Genomic DNA, 21,286 nt, shown 5'->3' with positions numbered 1-21,286 from the left:
AAAAAAAAAACCAAAGAAAACTATTTTGTTGGCGAAACAGCAGAAGGCTTGTGTTTTTTTGTAAAATTAAATTTTAAAATGAGTTCGAATAAATAATAACACTTGACAAGACGACTTCAAAACGGCCAAAGTTTGGAGTTATAATATCGGCGGGAATGGAGGTTATCTCTTTAAAAAACAAACAGGAACTGCAAATCTGATCACGTTTCTAGTTCACTCACAGGGACAAGATTGTCATTCAAGACGGCATCCAGAAGGTGAAATCCGTCATTTCGTGTGACACTAGTTCACACTTTCCATTCCACCCTCGTAATAGAGTTTGAGTGTGCCTGAAACACAGAGATAGCTCCATGCCGGTCTTCATCATTACACTTCCCATGCTTTATATTTCTCCACATTCATCGCTCCTCATTTTCCCCAGACAACCAAACACTGCCAACTTATTCAGAAAGAAACACAATGACAATTACTTATAGACTCTTTTTCTTTGTAATTTACTGGCTGCTCGCGGTATCCTTCGTCGGAGTTAAGCTTCTTCCAGCCCAGTTCTTTGATCTAATCACGTTCAACGGCTCATATCAAAGTAAAGTGCAGATAGGTCAAGTTCAATTCTCGGTTTCCGGTGAAAAAGTACTCCAAGCTGTTGTTCTCGACCAACATGGCGATGATCTGCACGGGAACAAATCTAGTTACCCTATAGTAGCTGTATGTTTCACTCACTTTCTCCGTTGGAGTTAGTTTTTATTTACGCATTGATTATTGCTCTCTCTCTCTCTCTCTGGTTTTTATTCTCCCTTTCTTTTTGCTTTGATTTAGTTTTCAATTTTCTTAGTAGCTAATTTTTATTCATGAACTATCTATCAGTACTTATGGTGGAATTAGTTGCTTATATTGTCTGGATCTCCGTCTCTGATTACATGATGATCGATGAAAAATATATGACAGAATACGAAAAAAATCCTAAGCAGAGAACAACAGCTCGAAAGAGAGCTCGCGGGAGCAAGAGCCTCGATTCGCAGGGCATTAGCTGATAGAAGTAATCTCTCTTCGGTGTCCACGGACAACGGCGGTGACGATTACATTTTCTCCGGAGACATTTATCGCAACCCGCGCTTATTTCATCAGTAAGCCCTCCAGACCATTTTTTCCTTTTAACCTTTTGGTTTTGCTTTTTTATTCCTTCTATGATTCACCAAAATAATAATGTATACCATTCAGTAGAAATAGCTAGCATAGCTAATTTTTCAAATTAAAACTAATATTAAAAAAAAAACTATCAAGGACTCTGCACTTTCTTGTTTCAGATATAACTATAACTGGTTAAATGAAGAAAAAGGCTTATTCACTGTTTTAATTTGCTAATAAGTACCGCCCCTCAAAATTTTTTATCCAAGGGTGTCTCACTTTTTGAGTTTTTTTAAGGTTGAATTATGTTGAAGTCTAACATATAAAAAAATTAATTATTATAAAATTCATTAATAACTAACATAAAGTTGTTGACATAAGGCCATTTACAATAGCCTTATATCAATTGTTAATAAACTTTATAATAATTAATTTTTTTATGTAAGATCTGTATGTAATTTTTTCTTTTTCTTTTTTTTTTATAAATTTTATCTCTTATGATGGCATAATTCCTTTTCTTCTACAAGACGTTAGGGGTGCCAGCCAAGTGCTGAAGTGTACTTGCATTCATCCATTCGAGAGTTCGAAGTTCAAATAATAGAGCTTCTGTTAAAAGCCTCTTTGCTACATGTACTCATTAAAACAATAGGATGGCGTGACAAGCGCATATCACTTATTAAAACTCTGCTGTGGTCATTTCATCACACCCGTTCATCCCCATGATTCCTATCACGAGAACCACCATAATAAGTACTTTGCACGTAACTGCAATCTTGATCTTATATCATTATGGTTGCCTTCAAAGATTAGCTATCCTTTCTCTCAATCACAGTTTATCACTTTCAATGTCCAATCGCCAACTTTAATGATGCAAATGTGATGGTCTATGTCAGTATGGTCTTATATATGGTTTAGTGGCATAAAGTTCACCCTTGATGATGGTAGGTTATGATTTGTTCAATCCTACTATAGCTCCAGGCTTTTAATTAATTTTCCCTATATACTAAAAAAATGTGATAGTCATCTCCGAGCAACATAAAGTACTCCCTCCAAGTCCTAAAACGTCATATGAGCTATTTGAGGTTCTTACAATAACAAATTTTCTTTCTAGAAATTAATTATCTTTTTCCTATGTTTAGGATCGCATAGAGGTCAAATCCAAAAGAAAATCCCTCAATATGTTACATATCTGTAAAAAAATATTAATTAATTAAACAAAGTGATTGGCCATTCTGTCTGAGATTTTTGAGATTTATTTTGAAAGGAATTAACGAATTGTCAGGGGATGACTGATTCTTTACATGAAGGAGTTTCTACTTGAAAAATATTGCAGGAGCTATTTGGAGATGGAGAAAAGATTCAAGGTGTACGTTTACCAAGAAGGGGAACCACCATTTGTTCACTACGGTCCGTGTAAGGACATATACTCAATCGAAGGCAGGTTCCTCCATGAGATGGAGGACGGAGTCGGGATGTTCAGGACCAATGATCCCGATGGGGCTCACGTGTACTTCCTGCCATTTAGTGTGACCTGGATGGTTAAGTACCTCTATACTCCGCCCACGAAAGATCTCAATCCTTTAAGGCGGTTTGTATCCGATTATGTGAGAGTGATTTCTACGAGGTACCCCTACTGGAATGGATCTCATGGTGCTGACCACTTCATGCTTGCCTGTCATGATTGGGTTAGTTTAATTCCTTTTATATATTTTGTCTATTTTCCTACTCAGGAGTTGCCGAATAGTAATGAAGCTGTCATCAAAATTAATCATATAATTTACTCAAAAAAAAAAATCATATAAGGTGTAATATACTTTTGTTCAGCTTGCTTGTTTTCTGGATGTTTCTGCAGGGTCCTCATGCATCAGAGGGCGACCCTTTCCTCTACAATACCTCCATCAGGGTCTTATGCAACGCCAACACTACCGAAGGGTTCAACCCTAAAAAAGATGTAAGCTTGCCAGAAATCCACCTTTACGGAGGCAAAGTATCTCCTAAACTCCTTTCACCCCCACCGGACAGTGCTGAGCGTCCCCATCTAGCCTTTTTCGCCGGTGGACTTCACGGCCCAATCCGTCCCATCCTCCTCCGTCTCTGGAAGAACCGTGACAAGGATCTTCGAGTCTACGAATACCTTCCCAAAGGCCTGGATTACTATTCCTTCATGCTCGGCTCCAAGTTTTGCCTTTGTCCAAGTGGATATGAAGTAGCTAGCCCAAGAATCGTGGAGGCAATTTATGCCGAATGCGTGCCGGTGATCCTATCGCAATATTATGTGTTACCGTTTAGTGATGTACTGAAGTGGGAATCATTTTCAGTGCAGATGGATGTTTCAGATATTCCAAGGTTGAAGGAGATTCTCAGTGCAATTCCAGAGAGCAAATACCGGAAGCTCAAGGAGGGGGTAAGGGCTGTGAGAAGGCATTTTACTTTGAATCACCCGGCCCAAAGATATGACGTCTTTCACATGATCCTGCATTCAATATGGCTAAGGAGATTGAATGTCGGACTCGCATAGATTATTTTTCCACGTTTACCCATTAAGTTTGGTAGAGTAATTTAGCTCTCACTTTTTTCTGTCCTCGATCCATCGGTCTCAAATAGCACCCACTAATTTTTCATGTAGAAGCGAATACTAGTTTGGTACTTGTGAAGTTCACGACCAGTTCTCATAGAACAGAAATTTTTAGGATTAATAGTACGTAAATAACATGTACGGCTTGAACGTGCACATTTATTTTGAAGCATTCTCCGAATCTTCAATTCCAAATTAATGCAATATATGCCCGCTGGAATATGTTGAGAGATGTCTCTGGTCTAAGAATGTAAATTTATCATAAAAATTATTCCATTAGATTCTTCAATACACTTCGTTAAAAAAAAAAAGATTCTTCAATACACGTAGATTAAGTACCCTAATAATCAATTAAAAAAAGTGTTCTGCAAGAGAGGTGCACCACTTTTTTATTAAAAAAAAAAACAATGATTTCATTGTTGATGGAAAGCAAGCTTTCATATGAGAAGTCTTACTTCAAAGTATTGTTACTAGTTACGTGAGTTTGACGTTTAAAAATTTTGAAAAAAAAATATTACACCAAAAGCATACCGCATATTGTTTTAATCTGCAAGTTGAATATATATATTCCTTCCATTTAAAAATATAAGGTACTTTTTGAGGAGTTGGATGTTAAAAAATTTAGGACATTTTTAATCTTTCGAGGTGTAATCATTACTTTTTTTTAAAAGTATCCCTATTAATAATGATTTTATATTTATTGTAAGTGTTTAATAAGAATAAATATAAAAAAAATAAGGTTGGTTTGAAACTTTATTAAAAAAAGTTAATTAAAAATGCTTTATATTTTTTAACGAATGCAGCGTGTGTGTATATATATAGTATAGAATTACCAGCTGACTGGTATGGACCAAATGGAGATCAGAAAGTTAGTTCTTCAGAGACTAATTAAAGTCCCTTCTCTAATAATGTTGGCCACCTGGGCGAACCGCAACTTAGTGGCGAGCGGGGTTTCTAGAACCTCCAATCATGTATCGTATCACCTTAAATCATTCAAGTGCGCAACTTTGACTTGGAGATTAGCAGCTAAATAATTAATTTATATTTAGGCCAAAAAAATAATCAATTTATTTCTTTAAAAATGAATGGCCAATATATGTTTGATCATGCTTCAAAGGTGGGTCCATTTTCAGTACTTATGGGTGATGAGAACCCTAATGAGATGTGTACCATATCCAGATTTTCCATTTTGATGGCCCATATTTAACATTTTTATATTTTTATTTATATTTTATATTTTTTTAAAAAAATATATTTATCACAAAGGCTAGATAGTGTAAGTTTAATTTGGATTGTTTAATTTAATATTAAAATTTTTTATAATTTTTATAAATTAAATTGACTATGCAAATCTATCACAAATAGTTCAGATTTAATATTAAATTTTTTATTGGTAAATTATTTAAGATATAGATAATATCCTAATTAGCACTTTTAATTTTTTTTTAGACAAATGTAAGTTGAAAGTTTTAAATTTAGATTGTTTAGAGCAAATCTGGATAGTTAATTTACAAAAAATTTTAATATTAAATTTAAAACATTCAAATTAAATCCATTCTGTCCCAGTTGATGATAAGTCCATATATAAAATTTTTTAAATAAATTTTACAATTTCTTATTTTAATAAATATAAAATAACATATAAATTTAAAACATTAAATCTGCACTGTTTATTTGGATGGTCCTGGGTGACCGAAAAGGAATTCGCTTCAGAGCATACGAGTGAACGCCGCCCACTCACAAATTGGACGTAACATACATATGCACAGTAGTATATATTGATGATGCAATGGGACATTTTTTTGGCTTTCTGACAAATGAGGTTTAATTTTGAATAATCTAGAGACAGAAACGTATAAAGTTGGTATATTATTTACAAAGGAATAATACAATTGAAGCAAAGAAGATCGAGAAGATGCGTAGCTGCTAGTCATGAGCTGATAAGATGAGTAAGGCATGAGAAAGACGATCAATGTGAGATCTGAGCTTGTGTCCGAAGGAGATGGGGGTGGTGTTGGCATCGTCAGCAGTACGAATGTTATGGTTGATGTGAAGCACGGTAGGACCCATCTCCCTCTTGACAGACTGAACGAAGTAATCAATGTCCACTTCATAATTCCCAGATACATCTCTCACATAAAAAGCATTCACAGACTTCTCTCCATGCGTCTCTACGTCCGCTCTAACCACAGCTAACCCATTCTCTCTCAGCATCCTCGTTATGTCCGATAGCATCCCAACTCTGTTCTCTGCGCGCAACTCCACCCGAACTCCCTAATTAGTAATTTCCCAATCAATATCAGTATATCACAACCACAACACATACCTTATTATCAACACACACACACACACACACACATACAAATCTAGTTAGTTTTAAACGGCAGTGAGAATTTTGCTGGCTAGCCGAGCAATGTTCCAACCTCACAAACACGGCGTTCTATTGCTGCCTCCAAGCATTTGGCCACTCTTTCCTTCTCGCTTTCTGTACTCAAAGCATACCCGTCTATATGCCGAATGAAATACTCCTGCACATATATGACCCATTTGACAGTTCGTAAAATCATACATCAAGTTGAATGGCATGGATATTTGGAGTGTGAGAATATGTATACCTGAAAGGCATAACCTCTATGGGCGCTGATAGAAGCGTGGAAAATGACGTACTGCATGTCGGTGAGAGTGCAGACAGCATCAAACATGAGCCTGGGTCGATCTTTACACTCTATACTTACTATAGAATACCCCTTTTGCTTGCAGCTTTCAATTCTCACCATTCTTTTCCTTCTCATCTCTTCCCCACCGCTCGGCATCTCTGCCGTCGTTGGACCTGAAGGCGCTTCGAAATCCCTAACGGAAAGCATGAGCTGGTGCAGCCTCCGCTCCACGGTGGTCATGGTGCCTTCTCGGCCGTGGAGTTCCACCATCTTCACCTCTTGCTGGTTGCCTCTCGGACTATTAGGGTTGGTGGTGGCGCGGAGGACAGTGGTGAGGCGATCTTCGATGTAGGCGAGGCGGCAAGGGTCTTCGATCGGGGAATGTGTGGATTGGTCTGTGATGTAGGCGACGCAAGCTAATCTGGCATTGTGGGTCCAAGCGTGAGCCTCGTCGATGTTACAATGGAGGTCGGCGAGGGCGGCAGAGATCTCGGAGAAGAGACCGGGGTGGTCGGCCCCGGTCATCTCGATGGCGGTGTGCTCGTTTGGATGAAGATAGTTAGGGAAAACCTTGCTGGAATAGGCCTTTATGGAATGTGGAGACCCTCTTGACCTTCCTATGGCCTGCATCGGCAAACTCAGAAAGACAAAGTGAGAAAAAAAAGAGTCCGTACGCACTCTCCGATAAGATTGATGACATATATATATATATATATGCAAAGATCTCCGTGTTTTTTATACCGTGATAAGTCATTAATTATAACTTAAGAAAGAAATCTAGAGGCTGGATGATAGAGAATTCTAAGTATGATGAGTGCATTTCAAATAAAGCCCCAGAGGAAGGGGGGAATTGCAATACCTGCTGGATATAGTTAATGACTTTCTGGTCCGTTAGTTTGTTGCCATGTTCATCTATAACATGAAACACTGCAAATTTTGCCATGAACTACAAATTAGAAGTAAAGCCATTGAAGCTTTGACAAGAGATCATTAAAGTATAGTGAGTACCATCCATAAACCAGCCAGCATCAGATGAAATATAGCTTTTGCAGATTTGAAGGTTCATGTCCGTTAAAACTTGCACCACTTCTAGAAGGAGACCCTGCTTGTTTACGCTATCCACCTGACATGATTCCACACATAATTTATTTCTTAATCATAGTACTGCTGTTAGCTAGCTATCTGAACCAGAGATTCATTAGAGAATATCATTGACTTCTGTGTTTTTCACAATCATCTCTTTTACTTACCTTTACTACGGTACAATCCTCTGTGTTCTCATTGTCGATGGTGACTCTGCAACTGCGAGGAAAATAGAGTAACACACTTGCGTATGATTTAATTATCTGTTTTTGGAGCCAAGCTAGATTGAAATTTGAAGGGTTGAAGAAGAAGAAACACTTACGTGGGACCATTTATCCTTTCTGGGAGAGTATCAAACTCAGGATCAAAGTAAGGCCAACAAACCTTCTTCATGCTGCAATTCAATTAGAGATACGAAACAGCATTGTGAACAATATATCTCTTCTTTTATTGTGTAGAGATTATGTGGAATCTGCGGAAAAGAATGAAAAGGACATAATGGGAATATACAGATTGATCCATGAGTTTACCAAGGTCATGAAAAGATATTATCTCGGAGTCTTTCTGATTCTGATGTAATCTATATGGGCAAGAAGACGTCAATGAAGAGTCTTCTTCTGCCATGTCAAAACTTACAAGCTTTTTTGCTGCTTTTACCCTAACAATGTGGATAATATGCTAGTTTCTCTCTCAGCTTCAATTCTGTTCTACTCAAATATTAATGTGGGACGATTGTCAAGAATGAATGCATTAGATTACTAGCTTGGGGCATGCCTTTGCGTTAAAAATATGTAGAAAAAGCATTGAATTATTGGCATGAACATCTGAACTAGGTTTTCAAAAATAGACAATCGAACGAAGAAGATTAATGACTATGGCGAAAGGATCAAAAGGAATATCAAGATCACAAAGAAGAAAGAAAAATAGTTAATGAGGATGTGATAAAAGACTCAAAAACTGGGATGAGCTTACGTAGAAGGTGAGGATTGAGGAGCCCAGATTACAATACCAACCCAGCAATGCCAAGAAAGAAAAATGCGGATGAGATCGATGTGGGATGAGAGAGAAGAATCAAAATGTGAGTTCTCTCTCTCGAAATAGAAAGAAAAATATGTATCTCAATAAACAATGCCAACAATTTTAGTCTGTCAATATATTTATAACAAGAGGGAGAAAGAGAAGATGATGATCACCATGATTAGGTTAAATCAAGTGACCCCAAATTTGTGGAAGAGAATGGATCGAAGAAAAATTTGAGACCAAGTTGGGAACGGCAAGAAACGGACACGTATACAAAGTCAAATGAGACAAATCATTAATTCCACCAGGTTTTGGAATTATTTCCTTCTTCCCACGATTTTCTCCATGCATATCCATTTCACTTACAGTTAATATATGAAGCCGTCCGCCCCAAAATATTACGCTAATCCACGTTAACTATAAAATGAAAAGTCACAATAATTTTTGATAAATTTTATTAATGTAAACAATTTGAAGTTATTAATTTTTATCTCCAGTAGAATTTAAATGTTCGAAATGAATCAGACCATTAAATCTACCTGAGATTATCATTCTTTTTTTTTTTTGCCAGCATATAAATTTCTTTCCGTAGCGTGGCGTCCCATTAATTTGAATAGTACATAAATCACGGGACGGTCTTGTGGTAGTTTCTTCTTTCTTCTCAGTTTGAAAAAGTACCGTCGAGCACTTCAAATCCAAATCCCTTTAGGCCATGTTTGGTATGATAAAAATTTTTTTAATAGAATCGAAATCGAAATCGAAATTGAAATTGAAACTGGAATTGGAATAGAATTGGATTTAAAAGTGTGTTTGGTATGATGATGGAATCCTGATATAATTTTAATAAAATATCAGTATTTAAAATAAGAAAAGACTAAAGTGTCCTTTTTAAAATAAAAAAAATTATATTGAAGGAGGGAGAAGGGGCAAATTGGAGAAAGGAAACCATAGAATCGGATTCATGATGCATGTAATGGAATTGAATTCTGCCAAATTTTCTTAAATTCAGATTCCAAAGAATCATAATTATTGCATACCAAACACACATGTTAACAGATTTTATGTCCAATTTCATTTCTTTCTCCATAATTTCAAGCTACCAAACGGGGCCTTAGTCTTTCTCATTTCTTCAATTGGCATAAAGAGCCTTTCCGAAACGGGATGCCTTTTAATTTTCATTGGGAATTTTATTTTTTTTGCTTTTGCATATATAACTCATATTATAAAATGAAACCAAACAAACAATATAACATTTATTATATTTTGTATTATATTTGATTTATTATATTTGTTATTGATATGGCGTTACATATCAATGATAAATCTCTTATAAATTTTTAAATTTTTAATAATAAATTTTTATATATTAATATAAATTGGTCATACTTTCAAATTGTCAAAAATTTAATTTATATTTTCTGGGTACAAGAATTTTTTTTTTAAGTCAGTTAGCCAATTTATCCTCTTTTTTTTCGTTGAATTTTCATTGGAAAGCCTTTGATAACAGATGAGAATGAAGGGGTCTTCTGTTTTGGGAAATTTCTAGATAGCTATTGTCTATCATAATTTATCACGACTTTCAAAAACGCCACATTATTTATGGCCGAAAGGGGCAAAAAAAAAAAAAACGCCATATTATTTCAAGAAACGCGTTGATCCTACGGTTTTGTCATGGTTTGTAATTATCCAATATATGTAATTATCCAATGGCTAGCTGAATTAGTATTCAGGCATAGTTGACCCCAAAAAATAATAAAAAAAAAAAAAAAAGAGGTTCAGGCGCGAGCTGCTTGGTTGTAATGGCCTGCAAGTTGAGGGCAGGTTTTGACAGTGGAAAATTTGAAGTCTTCAGACCTAAGCTTTGTTAGGTCCTAGCTATAGCTCAGTTGATGGTAAGTGCAAACCTAAAAGCTGGCAACCTCACCTGGTACAAAGAAGGGCAAGAGCTCGTCTAGATTCATCAACTACAAAAATTTCGGACCTGGTCAGCAGCAATTATTAATTAGAAGAGAAGATGATTTACGTTAATCTGAACATATCATATTTGAAATTGAAGTGGGAACCAATGGGAGCGCATCTGTGAGAATCACTGCGATTGTATTTCCTTTTCTTCTCTTCTTTAATGAAATTAAGATTTTCCTTCTTTGTGAAGAATCCCACGCACAGCCAAGATTTGAATCTTCCATTGAGGATCCTAACTTCCAAGAAACGCAATATGGAGCCCACTTGCGAAAAAAAACTAGAGGGAAGCAATTGACTTTATACAAAGAAGAAAAATTATACTTGGTTCAAGATATATTAATCTCTTCTGATAATAATATAAGACATTGATGTCATTTAAAATTCTTACTTAATTCAACATATAAAATATTAGGTAATTTTTATAATTATTTTTTTAATTATACATTCTTATTTTATTTATTATTACTCTTTTTGAAAAAAAAAATGATACATTGATCATTGGAATTGTAATTGTCATTATCAAAACATTTATATGGGTTATCTAACGATGGTAATTGAAAAAAATGTAATGTTTTTAAAAGATTAAGCTTTAAATTAACTTTTTTGGATAATGATGAAGTAGTTATTACAAACATCCTATATTGTGATTCGGCGAAGTGCATTATTCAAGTTTGCCCAAATTAATCATTTTAATATAAAGGTAACATTGAAATTGAAGGTCATAATGGCTAAGTAAATTAAAATTATTTAAACAATAAATATGAAAGTATAAAGTTTTATCTTAAAACCAACTTGGCAAACTTGTAATTTGGATTCCATGCCAATTCAATTCAATTTGGGTGATAGGAAGAATTTTAGTTAAGGATTAGAGAAGGGACTTAATTTCATGTGAGTCCAAAAAAATTTTAAAATTTCAATTCAGTCTAAAGGAGAAAAATCAAAAAGAATTTTGATAATAAAAAAATCAAAATACCCTTCACCTATTATATAGAATTATTAATTATTAATTTTCTTACTCTACTTGTTAATTTAGGAATATGAGTAGTAAATTGCACGAGTTGATATGTCAGTAATTATATAAAACTTGATATGAGTTGTTAAATTGCTAATCTTACTTGTTAATTTACTGATATCAATATTGTATGTTACTTACAGGTCTTATAACTTACTAACATCAATTATAAATTACTAATAGGTCTTATAATTTGCAACTAATGTTAGTAAATTAATAAGTAAAGTTACTAAATTAATAACTAATATTACTGACTGTCTGACAAACGAATGTAATTTACAAGTGATATTGGTAAATTAATAAATATAATAAAAAATTAATAATCAGTGATTCTGCATAACATGTTAAAACTATTTTGGTCTTTTCACCTTCAAGATTCTTTTGACTTTTATCTCCTAGACTCAACTAAAATTTTGAAATATTTTTGAATCCAAATGAAATTAAATCTCTTCCCTAATACTTAATTGAAATTCTCCCTTTCTTGTAATTATTTCGATAGCTCCTTTTTTTCTCGAGCAAACCTATCCATCTCTGCCCTCATTTCAGACTGTCAATTCAAGAAGAACACCATGCATTAATTCGCAATGCACAATCAACATGAGATAACGCCAACACACTATTAACTATGACAAAGAGTACCTTTAGACGATTGGCGATAGCCTCAGATTCGCTCAGCTTTTGTGACATATTAGATTTTTCCCCAATCAAATTAGACACCTCAGCTTTTCCTTGTTCACGAATGTGAATAATTTCATCTTCATTGGCACATAACTAGTGGCGCCATAGAGCAGCACAATTAACATTTGCAAGTTCAGCAACTTCACTCATCATGCTCAAAACAGGTCTTATAACTTCCTGCTCCTCATAGGCCACAGTAACCAGGATATCCAAATCCAAGTCCACGTCATCCGTATTGCCAGTAGCACGATCAACAAGCCTCTTCAGCATCTTTCCCCGATAAGATTCATTGGCATGCCATCTAAACAATGTTGTGTAGAGCAATTTCATAAATTCTCTTACACATGTATCTCTAGAAAGGGCCAATAATATTTCAGCAAGACCAAGAACTGAAGCAAAATCATCCCCTTAAACTCCCAAGTGCTCATTACCATCTTAATCTCCACCTACTAAAGAATTTGAATGTTTAAAATTCTCAGCACTACATCTAGCACTATTATTAAGTCTCTGAGAGAGGGGCCTTTCCAATGCCAAGGCTACAGACTGAGCAACAATTGTGTCTCGAGCTACATGTCACAACCTCTGTTCAAAAACAAAAAAGAAGCCACGAGGTTGCTGTGCTTTTAGAGATGTTCAAGATGATGTAAAGAATTCCAAGAGAGTCCAAAATGTTTAAGAAGAATTTAGTACATTCTAAAATGTTCTAAAAGCATCTAGAATAATCTAAAAATATTTAAAAAACTTAAAAGTTTCTAGAAGATTCTAGAAACTTAGAAAGAAATATGAAAATGTTTAGAATATTCTAGAATGTTCTAGAACATTCTACACATATTTTAAAGATTAGTCTAAAAATATCCTTATGAATGTCTAGATATTTGTTGTAAATATTTTTATAGAATATTCTAGAAAATAAATGTACACCATTAAATTAGATTGATCTCCACTGTCTATTAAGGAGGTGGGATAGCTCTAGAATAAGGAAGAAGTTTATAAATATCCCCACATCCCTCTTTTGTAACTAACAAGAAAAGCAAGCAAAGTTCTAAGCTTCCAAATTCTCTCATCTAAACTCTCTTCTTTCTTGTATTTGAATTTCCTAGTTTTTTTGTCTACAATCTGAGGGTTCGGCCAATTTAGCAAAGATCAAGAGGTTGATTAAGCTAAAGTCGGCACAATTCAAGGATAAGGAAGTTTCAAGACTATAACATATAGCTCTCTCATATATTTGACAAGCTTCAACGGCAAGACAAGGTATAGAGAGCATCTCAATCAACACACACACACATATATCAGAAAAATGATGACTCCCTTGGAGAGCCTGCACATGCAATCCAGTGGGAGTACTTTCGTGTTCACAAATAGGAAATGCCCACAAGGCATCCCTGAGCAATTATCACCATAATCATCATTGCAATCAATGTCCCTCATCACTCATCAGTATGGTTTCAGGAAACCCCCCTGCTACTCTTACTCAAAATGTTCAAGGCCTAATATTTTTAGCCTGACGCGAACAGATCTAACCTACATAAATGTTAAAATATTAAGGTTAGAAATGCTTCATAAAACATCCTGCAAAAAAGACACAATATGAAGAGCACAGTAAAGTTTCCAACTATCATCATTCTTACTACTTCAGGGAGATACTGACACTGTGATTCTGCTTTGAATAAAAAATCTATGGTTTTCGTGAGGAGTTCATCATTTGAATCTGTTAAAAGCTCAAATGACTAGGACAGAACCTGTTCCCACACTTTACTACCACGTCCAGCTGACTGAGAGCTGCAAAAACCTGTGAAATGAACAGGGCTGTCAACAAAAGAAAATAATGTAATGAAGATCAAGATATGGTGTAGTGGAAAGAGACATCATTCTATCTTACAAGTATCCGTAAATCAGGTTCTACTTCAGGCATTTGAAGTCGCTCAATAAGAGAAAAGGCTGCCAGTGGATGTTCAGAATGCTCAACCAATTTTAGTACAAGAGAAACTAGGTCTGCTTGCCAGTGCTCGGGAGCCTTGTCCAGTACAAGTTTGATTTTCTGTGCAGATCGAGGCCGTCGTCTTGGCTTTGGATAGCCTTATGGAACAGCCATCCAAGGTTCTTAGTGAATTTACAATCAAACTTAAGAGCTCTTCAGACTGTTCTGGCCATGTGGTCTAACATTTCAAATCACAAAGTTAATACCATTTATACATGTCTAATGATTTGAAAATTGCCTCTTAGGAATACAGATTTGTACCTTTATCCGAAAGGATGCATTGTCTGAATGAGAAGCAACTGTTTTTGGAGGACTAATAAGCTGTCCAGAAAAAGTTTTAAGCTGACTAGCATCACTCCTTAAATCAGAGCTTTGGACAGCAGATGTGCTGCTATTTTCATCAACAACAGAATCCAGTCTCTCATAAACAGGAATTTGTGCAGATTCCTTCGCTCCATTTTCTCTATCACAGTCCAGAGGACTAGCAGCTCCATTACTGTCTACAGAAGGTTTCGATGCATCAAGAGAATCAGAAACAGAACCCCTTTTAGAAGGTTGGCAACACTAAATCATTGTATCCAAAAGCAAATCAATGAATTCCTGCTGCAACACTCTAACTCCCATCAGCAAGTTCATCAAACTGGGGTTAGGCTCATTGGCCTTGGCGACCTTCTTCCCATCATAACTACCAGAAAGTTTGGCTGTAAGAAGCAAAATATCGATCATCAAGATAAACCCAGAGTCCAATTAAAAACCCAACAATTGCACAAGCATCCATTAAAAGTTTTTCTCTTAAAGTAACCTATGGCTGTGAAGGACTATCTCCATATGTTAGGTGAAACCCAGCTCGTGAAAGAAGATTTCTGAAAATATCATCTTCATCTTCGCTTATTCCTTCACTGTCCTCAGAGTCAATGGGTTCATCAGGATCTGTTGTCAAAGCATGCTGATCACCCTCCGAAGCTCAAACCTGGCACGATAAAAAAAATGTAAAAGAGGGCACAAACAATCATGCAATGAGTGCAACGAGAATTTAATACCACAGGTCTTTGACAAAAATTCATTATGAAACTTTTATTGAACGTAAAAAATCACAAACATTAAGGAGCTAAAAGGTAGATATAATCATAATAATATAACTAACGCCTAGACCTATTGACGCATCAAGAGATGATGCTTCGTAAATTTAACATGTAAACCTGGCATCTGTCACCAGGAATTTGGGATAATTTGATATTTGTTTACCAGCATGTCAGGATTTTACTAAAGGTTTCCAGGGCTAGGGATGTCCTGCTCCATAGTGGTGTCTTGTCTGGAGTCCTGAAGTGCACCTTCACAAACTTAGGATTATTTGAATTAAAATCTAGTTCAATTGAATTTGTCTACCAAACCAATATATAGACATGTTGTCTTCTTATTAGAATTAATTTACGATATTGAATGAAAGGTTGGCTCACAAAAAAAACAAAAGAATGAAAGGAATGAATGGGTTTTTGTTGGTATTTTTATAATTATTTTCCTGGTTTCCCTCTGTCACTTATATATATATATATATATATACATATCTATATCATATGGCTCGAGAATGGAATACATGTATGCTTTCTAGTTTTAATTTTAAATAAATAAGGAAAACTAAAGCAATGCAAGATTGAGGGGGGAAATAATGTTGTTCCAATAATAATTGGTGGCAAGAAACTCTTTTGTTGCTTCTATCATAGAATATATATATATATATATATCATGTTGAGTTTATTAAAAAAATAAAATATATCCTGTTACATGTATTTTTTATAAAAAAATATAAAACATAAATGAAGATTGATTAAAAAAATCTTGAGGAAGATGATTATTTCGTCATGCTAAACACTTGTATAAGTTCTGAGTTTCTGCTTTCACCCTACCAATAAAGGAAGAGGTCCCATTTCCATAGATTCTTGTTCCAATTTTACCCTAGCAGTTGGGCCATTGAATTTCGGCCTACATCGTTTGAAACAAAGAGTGTCGGTTACAATCCAGACCCGTGGCCAGCGACGAATGACCAGACGAGCAGTGGATTTGAGCACTGCTTCAGTTTTCCTTACTTTCTATTTTTGGGGCCTTTGTGTTGACGCTATCAATGATCTGAACTAAATCTACCAAACACGTGGGTTCTTGCAGGGAATGTGTGAATTGACCTGCACAATTCACCACCTTTGAATATCATGTTTCTGTAAATTTTGAAATGTATACTACATTGATTGATGAATTATAATTATAAATTATAATTGCAGTGTTTTAATTTCTCAGTAATGCCGCCTGGTAGTATTCAATAATATGTCAAAAATTTAAATTTAGGTTTAATAAAAAAATTTAGTATTGTATTAATGTTGATGAGAAATTATTGTACAAACCCGTTGCACGATATCATCCATGCTCTATTCAATAAAAATATATCATGTCATACTAATTTAATCAAATAAAATCTTATATATTATTATTCTTAATGAACTTACTAGTATTTTTTGAATATGGTACCTCTTTAATTTTTTTTATACTTTTGCTCTATCATCATCTGACAAAATTAATTTATATTTATAACTATATGATATAATATATTTTTATTAAATAAAACATAAATAGAAAGATAAATTTCACCACTTCCTTTAAACAATGCACAATAACCAAGGCATATTTAGGATACACGCATATATATCAGTTTTTTTCCAATGGAATATAAAGTGTTGTAGGTTTTGAATTTAAATATATGCCGGTTATGCAGCTAATTAATGGAAAAAATGTAAATATACCGTGTGAGTAAAGATTAAAAATTTAAATGTAAAATATAATCAAACAGCAGCTGACCGACCGAGGCTGCAGGTTATGCGCGCACCCAAACCTTCATGGTACCTAAAAACAAAGTAGTTTTGTTTTTAGTAAAAAAATATAGTACTTTTTTCATATTAGCTTTTTTATAACATAAATATAGGTTTTCTATATTTGGCCAAAAAAATATATAGTTTTTCTATAAGCGTGATAAATACAGTTTTATTATTGTAAAAGTACCGAGAAAGAAGAGTAATTGACTATATCAAAGCATTTTCAAGCGATAATCGAGTAAACATGATATTTCTTGCCACATGATGGCTCCCTATTTTGTATTTTAATTGATATATTTTTTGTTATATTTTGAAAGTCATCGATAAAAAAAATATTTTCTTACTTTTAAAAAAAAAATTTAACTAAGTGTCTCATATAGATTTATTTTAATATTTTTAAAGAAAATTTTTAAAAATGATGGAAATTAAAGTAATCAAATATTTCACTCATATTTATTAATTATAGATAGGTGGGGCATAAAAAAAATTAAAGCGAGAAAGGTAAAGGAGACAAGGAAAAATGTGGTTCTAATTCCAAGACACAAAAGCAAAAGTATTTGTACACTCTCAAAGTTTTTATCAAAATTGTTCACTGGTGCCATGACATCAGATGAAAATACAAAAAAAAATACGGTTTCATTTTCTACGAGAAAATGCCCTACAAAACCTATTTTTTTTTTGAATTTGAGGAGCAATGTTTCAATTGCTACAACTGGAGAAAACCCTAGGAGAGTAAGAGGAGAAGTCTTGAAAATTAGGATCAAGAAGAAATAGAGTGAATACTCATTCTACCTCATTTTATCAATATTTTCTACTCTTCTTTTTCTCTATATTGATGGATCTGAATATTTTCTTTGTTGTTATTGTACTTATATATTGTGTTTATATCAACTGTGTGTGGCTAAATTTTTTTGTTCTAGATAACTATAAACCTATTTGTGTAAATAACATTTGATTTACCATTTAGTTGTTAAGAAATAAAGTTTTGATTACTTATTTTTGAGTCATTTTGATCTTTAGTGTCTGGCCACTACTAGGTAAGATTTGGATATTTGAGTTAAACCTTGAAAGAAAAAACTCAAATTGAATCTTGAAAACTAATAGCCTAAGATTAGTTTAGCTAATTTTTAGCACAAGAATATATTTAATGGACCTAAGTAATCCTTATGGGTTAGGGTCTCCAATGCAATTAATTAATTAAGGTAATATTTTGCTTTAATTGAATTAATTAGGATTCTTAATAATTGAAAGATACTTTAAATTAATTTAAATTCTCAAATTATCAAAAGTGAGTTTCAAGATAATTAATATAATAATGAGAGGGTTAGGAAGCAAATAGGAGATTAGGATTCTAAAACGCTCTTCTCTTAGTTGACTTTAGCTTGTTTGTGAATTGAAAGTTATTTTAAGTTATCACTTTTAATATTTTTATTTTAATTGTTTTAAAATTAATTAAATTTTATTAGCTTAATGTGAATGAATTTTAAAATTTAATGACTGATCGGCATTTTAATTAATTCTCTAAGAGATCGAATTTAATTTACTACTAACTTCAATTACGACCCATATACTTGCACTCATCACTGCAACAGTAAGATGCTCTGTTTTGTTAATTACGCGCATTGGCTGGTTTTTTACATGAGAGCCTTCTGGGCTCTTGAATCCCTCCTCAGCTGTGGCAACTATCTCCCTTAAATTGAAGGTAAAAATAACTAACTCCTTAATTAAATTTAAGGTAACATTGCCGTATTTTCTATATCACTTCATTTGATATAGATATATATATATATATATATATATATATATATGTGGGCGCACGCGAAGTAAAACCCAATTTCAGTCCATGAATATCAACGAATCAGACGTATTATAGAGTACGATAAGGAAGAGTGGGTAACACCGATCAAGATAGCTATGCGTCCTCTTAGTGATTAGGAAAAGATAGAAAATGAAGGGTTTGAATGGTACGTATGTAGCTGATTTAGTTGTAATGAGAAATCATTTTCCACGGGGAAAAAGGTCGACTAATCCCGAGGCTCCATCACCTTCCATGGATGCCGACCTCTCAACTCGCAGGCCGCAGCCAACCTCGCAGCGCCAGATCACGCACGTATACATACATAGACATACAAGCATGCATCCATGTGGTGGCCTCAATACATGCTCATTCATCTTAATAATTCATACAACATGCGCTCCTAGTTACGTGGACATACCAAACAGGACAAACCATTTTAAAGTCGCTTCATATAAATATATCTTTGGTACCGCGCACCTAGCTATTCTGATAATTACAGATTAAACCGCTAGTTTAATTCGGAATTCCCCTTTCTGTCTTCCAACTTCTTGAATGCCCATATTTAATTCTCCAATTTCATTACCCAGGACGCTTTTTCTTGGTATTATACTGATACGCTCTCGATTGTTGACACAGACTAAGATCTGCGTCGTCCAAGTTATGCATGCCAATTTTTTCCTTGCCGTGGATTTTAAATTCTACGTTGCAGTAGTTCCTGTTTTTAACTGTCCATATACACCAATCGAAGCATATAAGCCAAAGCTGCCGTTTTCTGCAGAGCTGTACCCTAATCTGCAAGCGTGAGTCCTGGTTCTTCTGAGAAGGATCAGCCTTGGGAAGGTTATCACTTCCCGAGGAACGAGAACCTGTAAGTGTTAGAATGTAAATCTTGTCCACAACTTATTTTACCCGACTTCAGATCAGAATTATGAATATATCTGAATGTATATACGTGCCCATATAAAACCAAACGCATTTAATTGATCTCTTTTTTTTTTTTTTTGGGTGTTGTAAAAGTATGATCAAGAAGAGGTGAAGAAATATCGGAGTCGGCGAGGGAGGGATATAATGAGCAATGGAAAAAGACGAGGGGGCCTGGTATTTCTTGATTTCAGAAGCGTACAAAAAACTCCAACTGGAACGTTATCAGTTATCACGTCCTTCGCTCTCTTCCACTCAAATCAGATTCCCATATCATTAACCTAATATTTTGTCATTATAAACGGACCACCTTCGCCATTCTTCTTTCCATAATTCAAACCAAACCATTGTCCCTGTTCCCAACAACAATGGCTTCCCGCAAGCTCTGCGCAATCATTTTCCTTCTCTCTCTCCTCGCCCACTCAACATTCACCCATGCCCACGGCCATCCCAGTCCCTGTCCGCCCACCCCAAAGCCGGTGACTCCACCGACCCCGAAGCCCAATCCTCCGACTCCCATGCCCACTCCGCCGACCCCGAAGCCTACCCACCGAAGCCCACTCCGCCGACCCCAAAGCCTTGTCCTACACCGCCGGCGCCGGGGATGGAGCATTGCCCGAAGGATACGCTGAAGCTGTCGGTGTGTGCGGACGTTCTGGGGCTGGTTAACATTGTTGTGGGAACTCCTTTGTCGGCGAAATGTTGTGCATTGCTTGATGGCTTGGTGGACTTGGAGGCAGCACTATGTCTGTGCACCGCAATTAAGGCCAACGTGCTTGGGATCAACTTGAATGTGCCCGTCGCTCTTAGCTTAATCCTTAGTGCTTGTCAGAAAACTGTTCCTCCTGGTTTCCAATGCCCTTAGAATAGAATGAAGAGTAGGTCAATTGTTTTGTCCTATATATATATATATATAGATAGTACTGTTTGATGTTGTGTTTTGATTATGAACTCACTCGGAAGTGCCACTTCTCACATTTTTAAGCGTGAAAATGAAGACTTGAGTAAATTTTGGTCATTTGCATATTAATTGATCAATATGAATGACTAAATTTTGTTAAAAATCATTGTCTTCAATGAATGTGAAATTTAAATGCTTCACATCGATTTGTTATGTGATAAGAATTTATTTAAAATAATCATTTTCACGCTTAAAAAAAAATCTCTGAACTTCGTTTGTGTGTGTATGATCAGTGTCAGTACTCTGTGTGTCCGAGTATACTCTGGTTGTTGCTGTTTGTGAAGGTTTCTTATTGTTTGTCTTACGTTCGTTAACCATCGGGCAAGCCTGTTTGCCTTGATTTGTATCATCCTCGTGATTTCTAGCTGAATATGATATTTATGTCTTTTTATCTGTTTCGTCAGTAGGCCTTAAAATCGTCGTCGTCGTCGTCGTCGTCATTGTAGAGGGCCTTGAAATCTTTTTTAATACTGCTTCAACACACATACTAGCTAGTAACGGCAAGATTGGGTCGTATTTTCTGGGTGCAGCGCCATGTCGATATATATATCTATTAGATTTGGAAGACGATACCACGCAACTTACAAGTAAGGAAACAAGCTTTCAATTAGTTCTTTTGACAGTAAGTAAATAGAAAAGTAAGTACATATAGCACATA

General features: G+C 35.0%; 2 protein-coding genes and 2 pseudogenes across 7 annotated transcripts; 2 read left to right on the top strand and 2 right to left on the bottom strand.

Moving 5' to 3' along the window:
• The first annotated feature begins 451 nt into the window (after nt 1-451).
• On the top strand, nt 452-3,908 carry LOC129297935 (probable glycosyltransferase At5g25310). Its single transcript, XM_054936282.1, has 4 exons — nt 452-705; nt 946-1,124; nt 2,459-2,810; nt 2,978-3,908. The coding sequence occupies exons 1-4, from the start codon at nt 460-462 to the stop codon at nt 3,641-3,643; spliced, it is 1,443 nt and encodes a 480-aa protein (XP_054792257.1). The 5' UTR covers nt 452-459; the 3' UTR covers nt 3,644-3,908.
• Nucleotides 3,909-5,540: 1,632 nt separating this feature from the next.
• Nucleotides 5,541-8,569, bottom strand: LOC129303513 (ACT domain-containing protein ACR2). 6 transcript variants are annotated; one of them, XM_054942880.1, is made up of 8 exons: nt 8,413-8,569; nt 7,763-7,912; nt 7,608-7,683; nt 7,366-7,480; nt 7,217-7,284; nt 6,316-6,981; nt 6,124-6,228; nt 5,541-5,974 (listed from the first exon to the last, which is right to left on the bottom strand). In XM_054942880.1, the coding sequence occupies exons 2-8, from the start codon at nt 7,831-7,833 to the stop codon at nt 5,627-5,629; spliced, it is 1,449 nt and encodes a 482-aa protein (XP_054798855.1). In that variant the 5' UTR covers nt 7,834-7,912; nt 8,413-8,569; the 3' UTR covers nt 5,541-5,626. The 6 variants fall into 6 exon arrangements, with proteins under 6 accessions (XP_054798855.1, XP_054798858.1, XP_054798857.1 ...); XM_054942883.1 differs by having other exon boundaries at nt 7,608-7,659; XM_054942882.1 differs by having other exon boundaries at nt 7,763-7,834; nt 8,413-8,567.
• A 3,325-nt stretch (nt 8,570-11,894) lies between these two features.
• Nucleotides 11,895-19,722, bottom strand: LOC129302107 (uncharacterized; annotated as a pseudogene).
• Nucleotides 19,723-19,987: 265 nt separating this feature from the next.
• On the top strand, nt 19,988-21,019 carry LOC129301819 (14 kDa proline-rich protein DC2.15-like; annotated as a pseudogene).
• Nucleotides 21,020-21,286: the final 267 nt, after the last annotated feature.

Source organism: Prosopis cineraria, unplaced genomic scaffold (genome assembly GCF_029017545.1).
Source record: "Prosopis cineraria cultivar Desert tree isolate PC_DT_omini unplaced genomic scaffold, ASM2901754v1 PC2, whole genome shotgun sequence".
NCBI classification, from domain to species: Eukaryota; Viridiplantae; Streptophyta; class Magnoliopsida; order Fabales; family Fabaceae; genus Prosopis; species Prosopis cineraria.
The sequence above is the reverse complement of the archived record's forward strand: the minus strand, read 5'-3'. Positions and strand labels throughout refer to the sequence as shown.

Coding starts and splice junctions, on each gene's coding strand:
- LOC129297935 (XM_054936282.1), top strand. CDS start 460: ATGACAATTACTTATAGACTCTTTTTCTTTGTAATTTACTGGCTGCTC. Junction 706..945: donor CTAGTTACCCTATAGTAGCT/GTATGTTTCACT, acceptor AATATATGACAG/AATACGAAAAAAATCCTAAG. Junction 1,125..2,458: donor AACCCGCGCTTATTTCATCA/GTAAGCCCTCCA, acceptor AAAATATTGCAG/GAGCTATTTGGAGATGGAGA.
- LOC129303513 (XM_054942880.1), bottom strand. CDS start 7,833: ATGAAGAAGGTTTGTTGGCCTTACTTTGATCCTGAGTTTGATACTCTC. Junction 7,481..7,607: donor AGGATTGTACCGTAGTAAAG/GTAAGTAAAAGA, acceptor GAATCATGTCAG/GTGGATAGCGTAAACAAGCA. Junction 7,285..7,365: donor TGCTGGCTGGTTTATGGATG/GTACTCACTATA, acceptor CAAAATTTGCAG/TGTTTCATGTTATAGATGAA.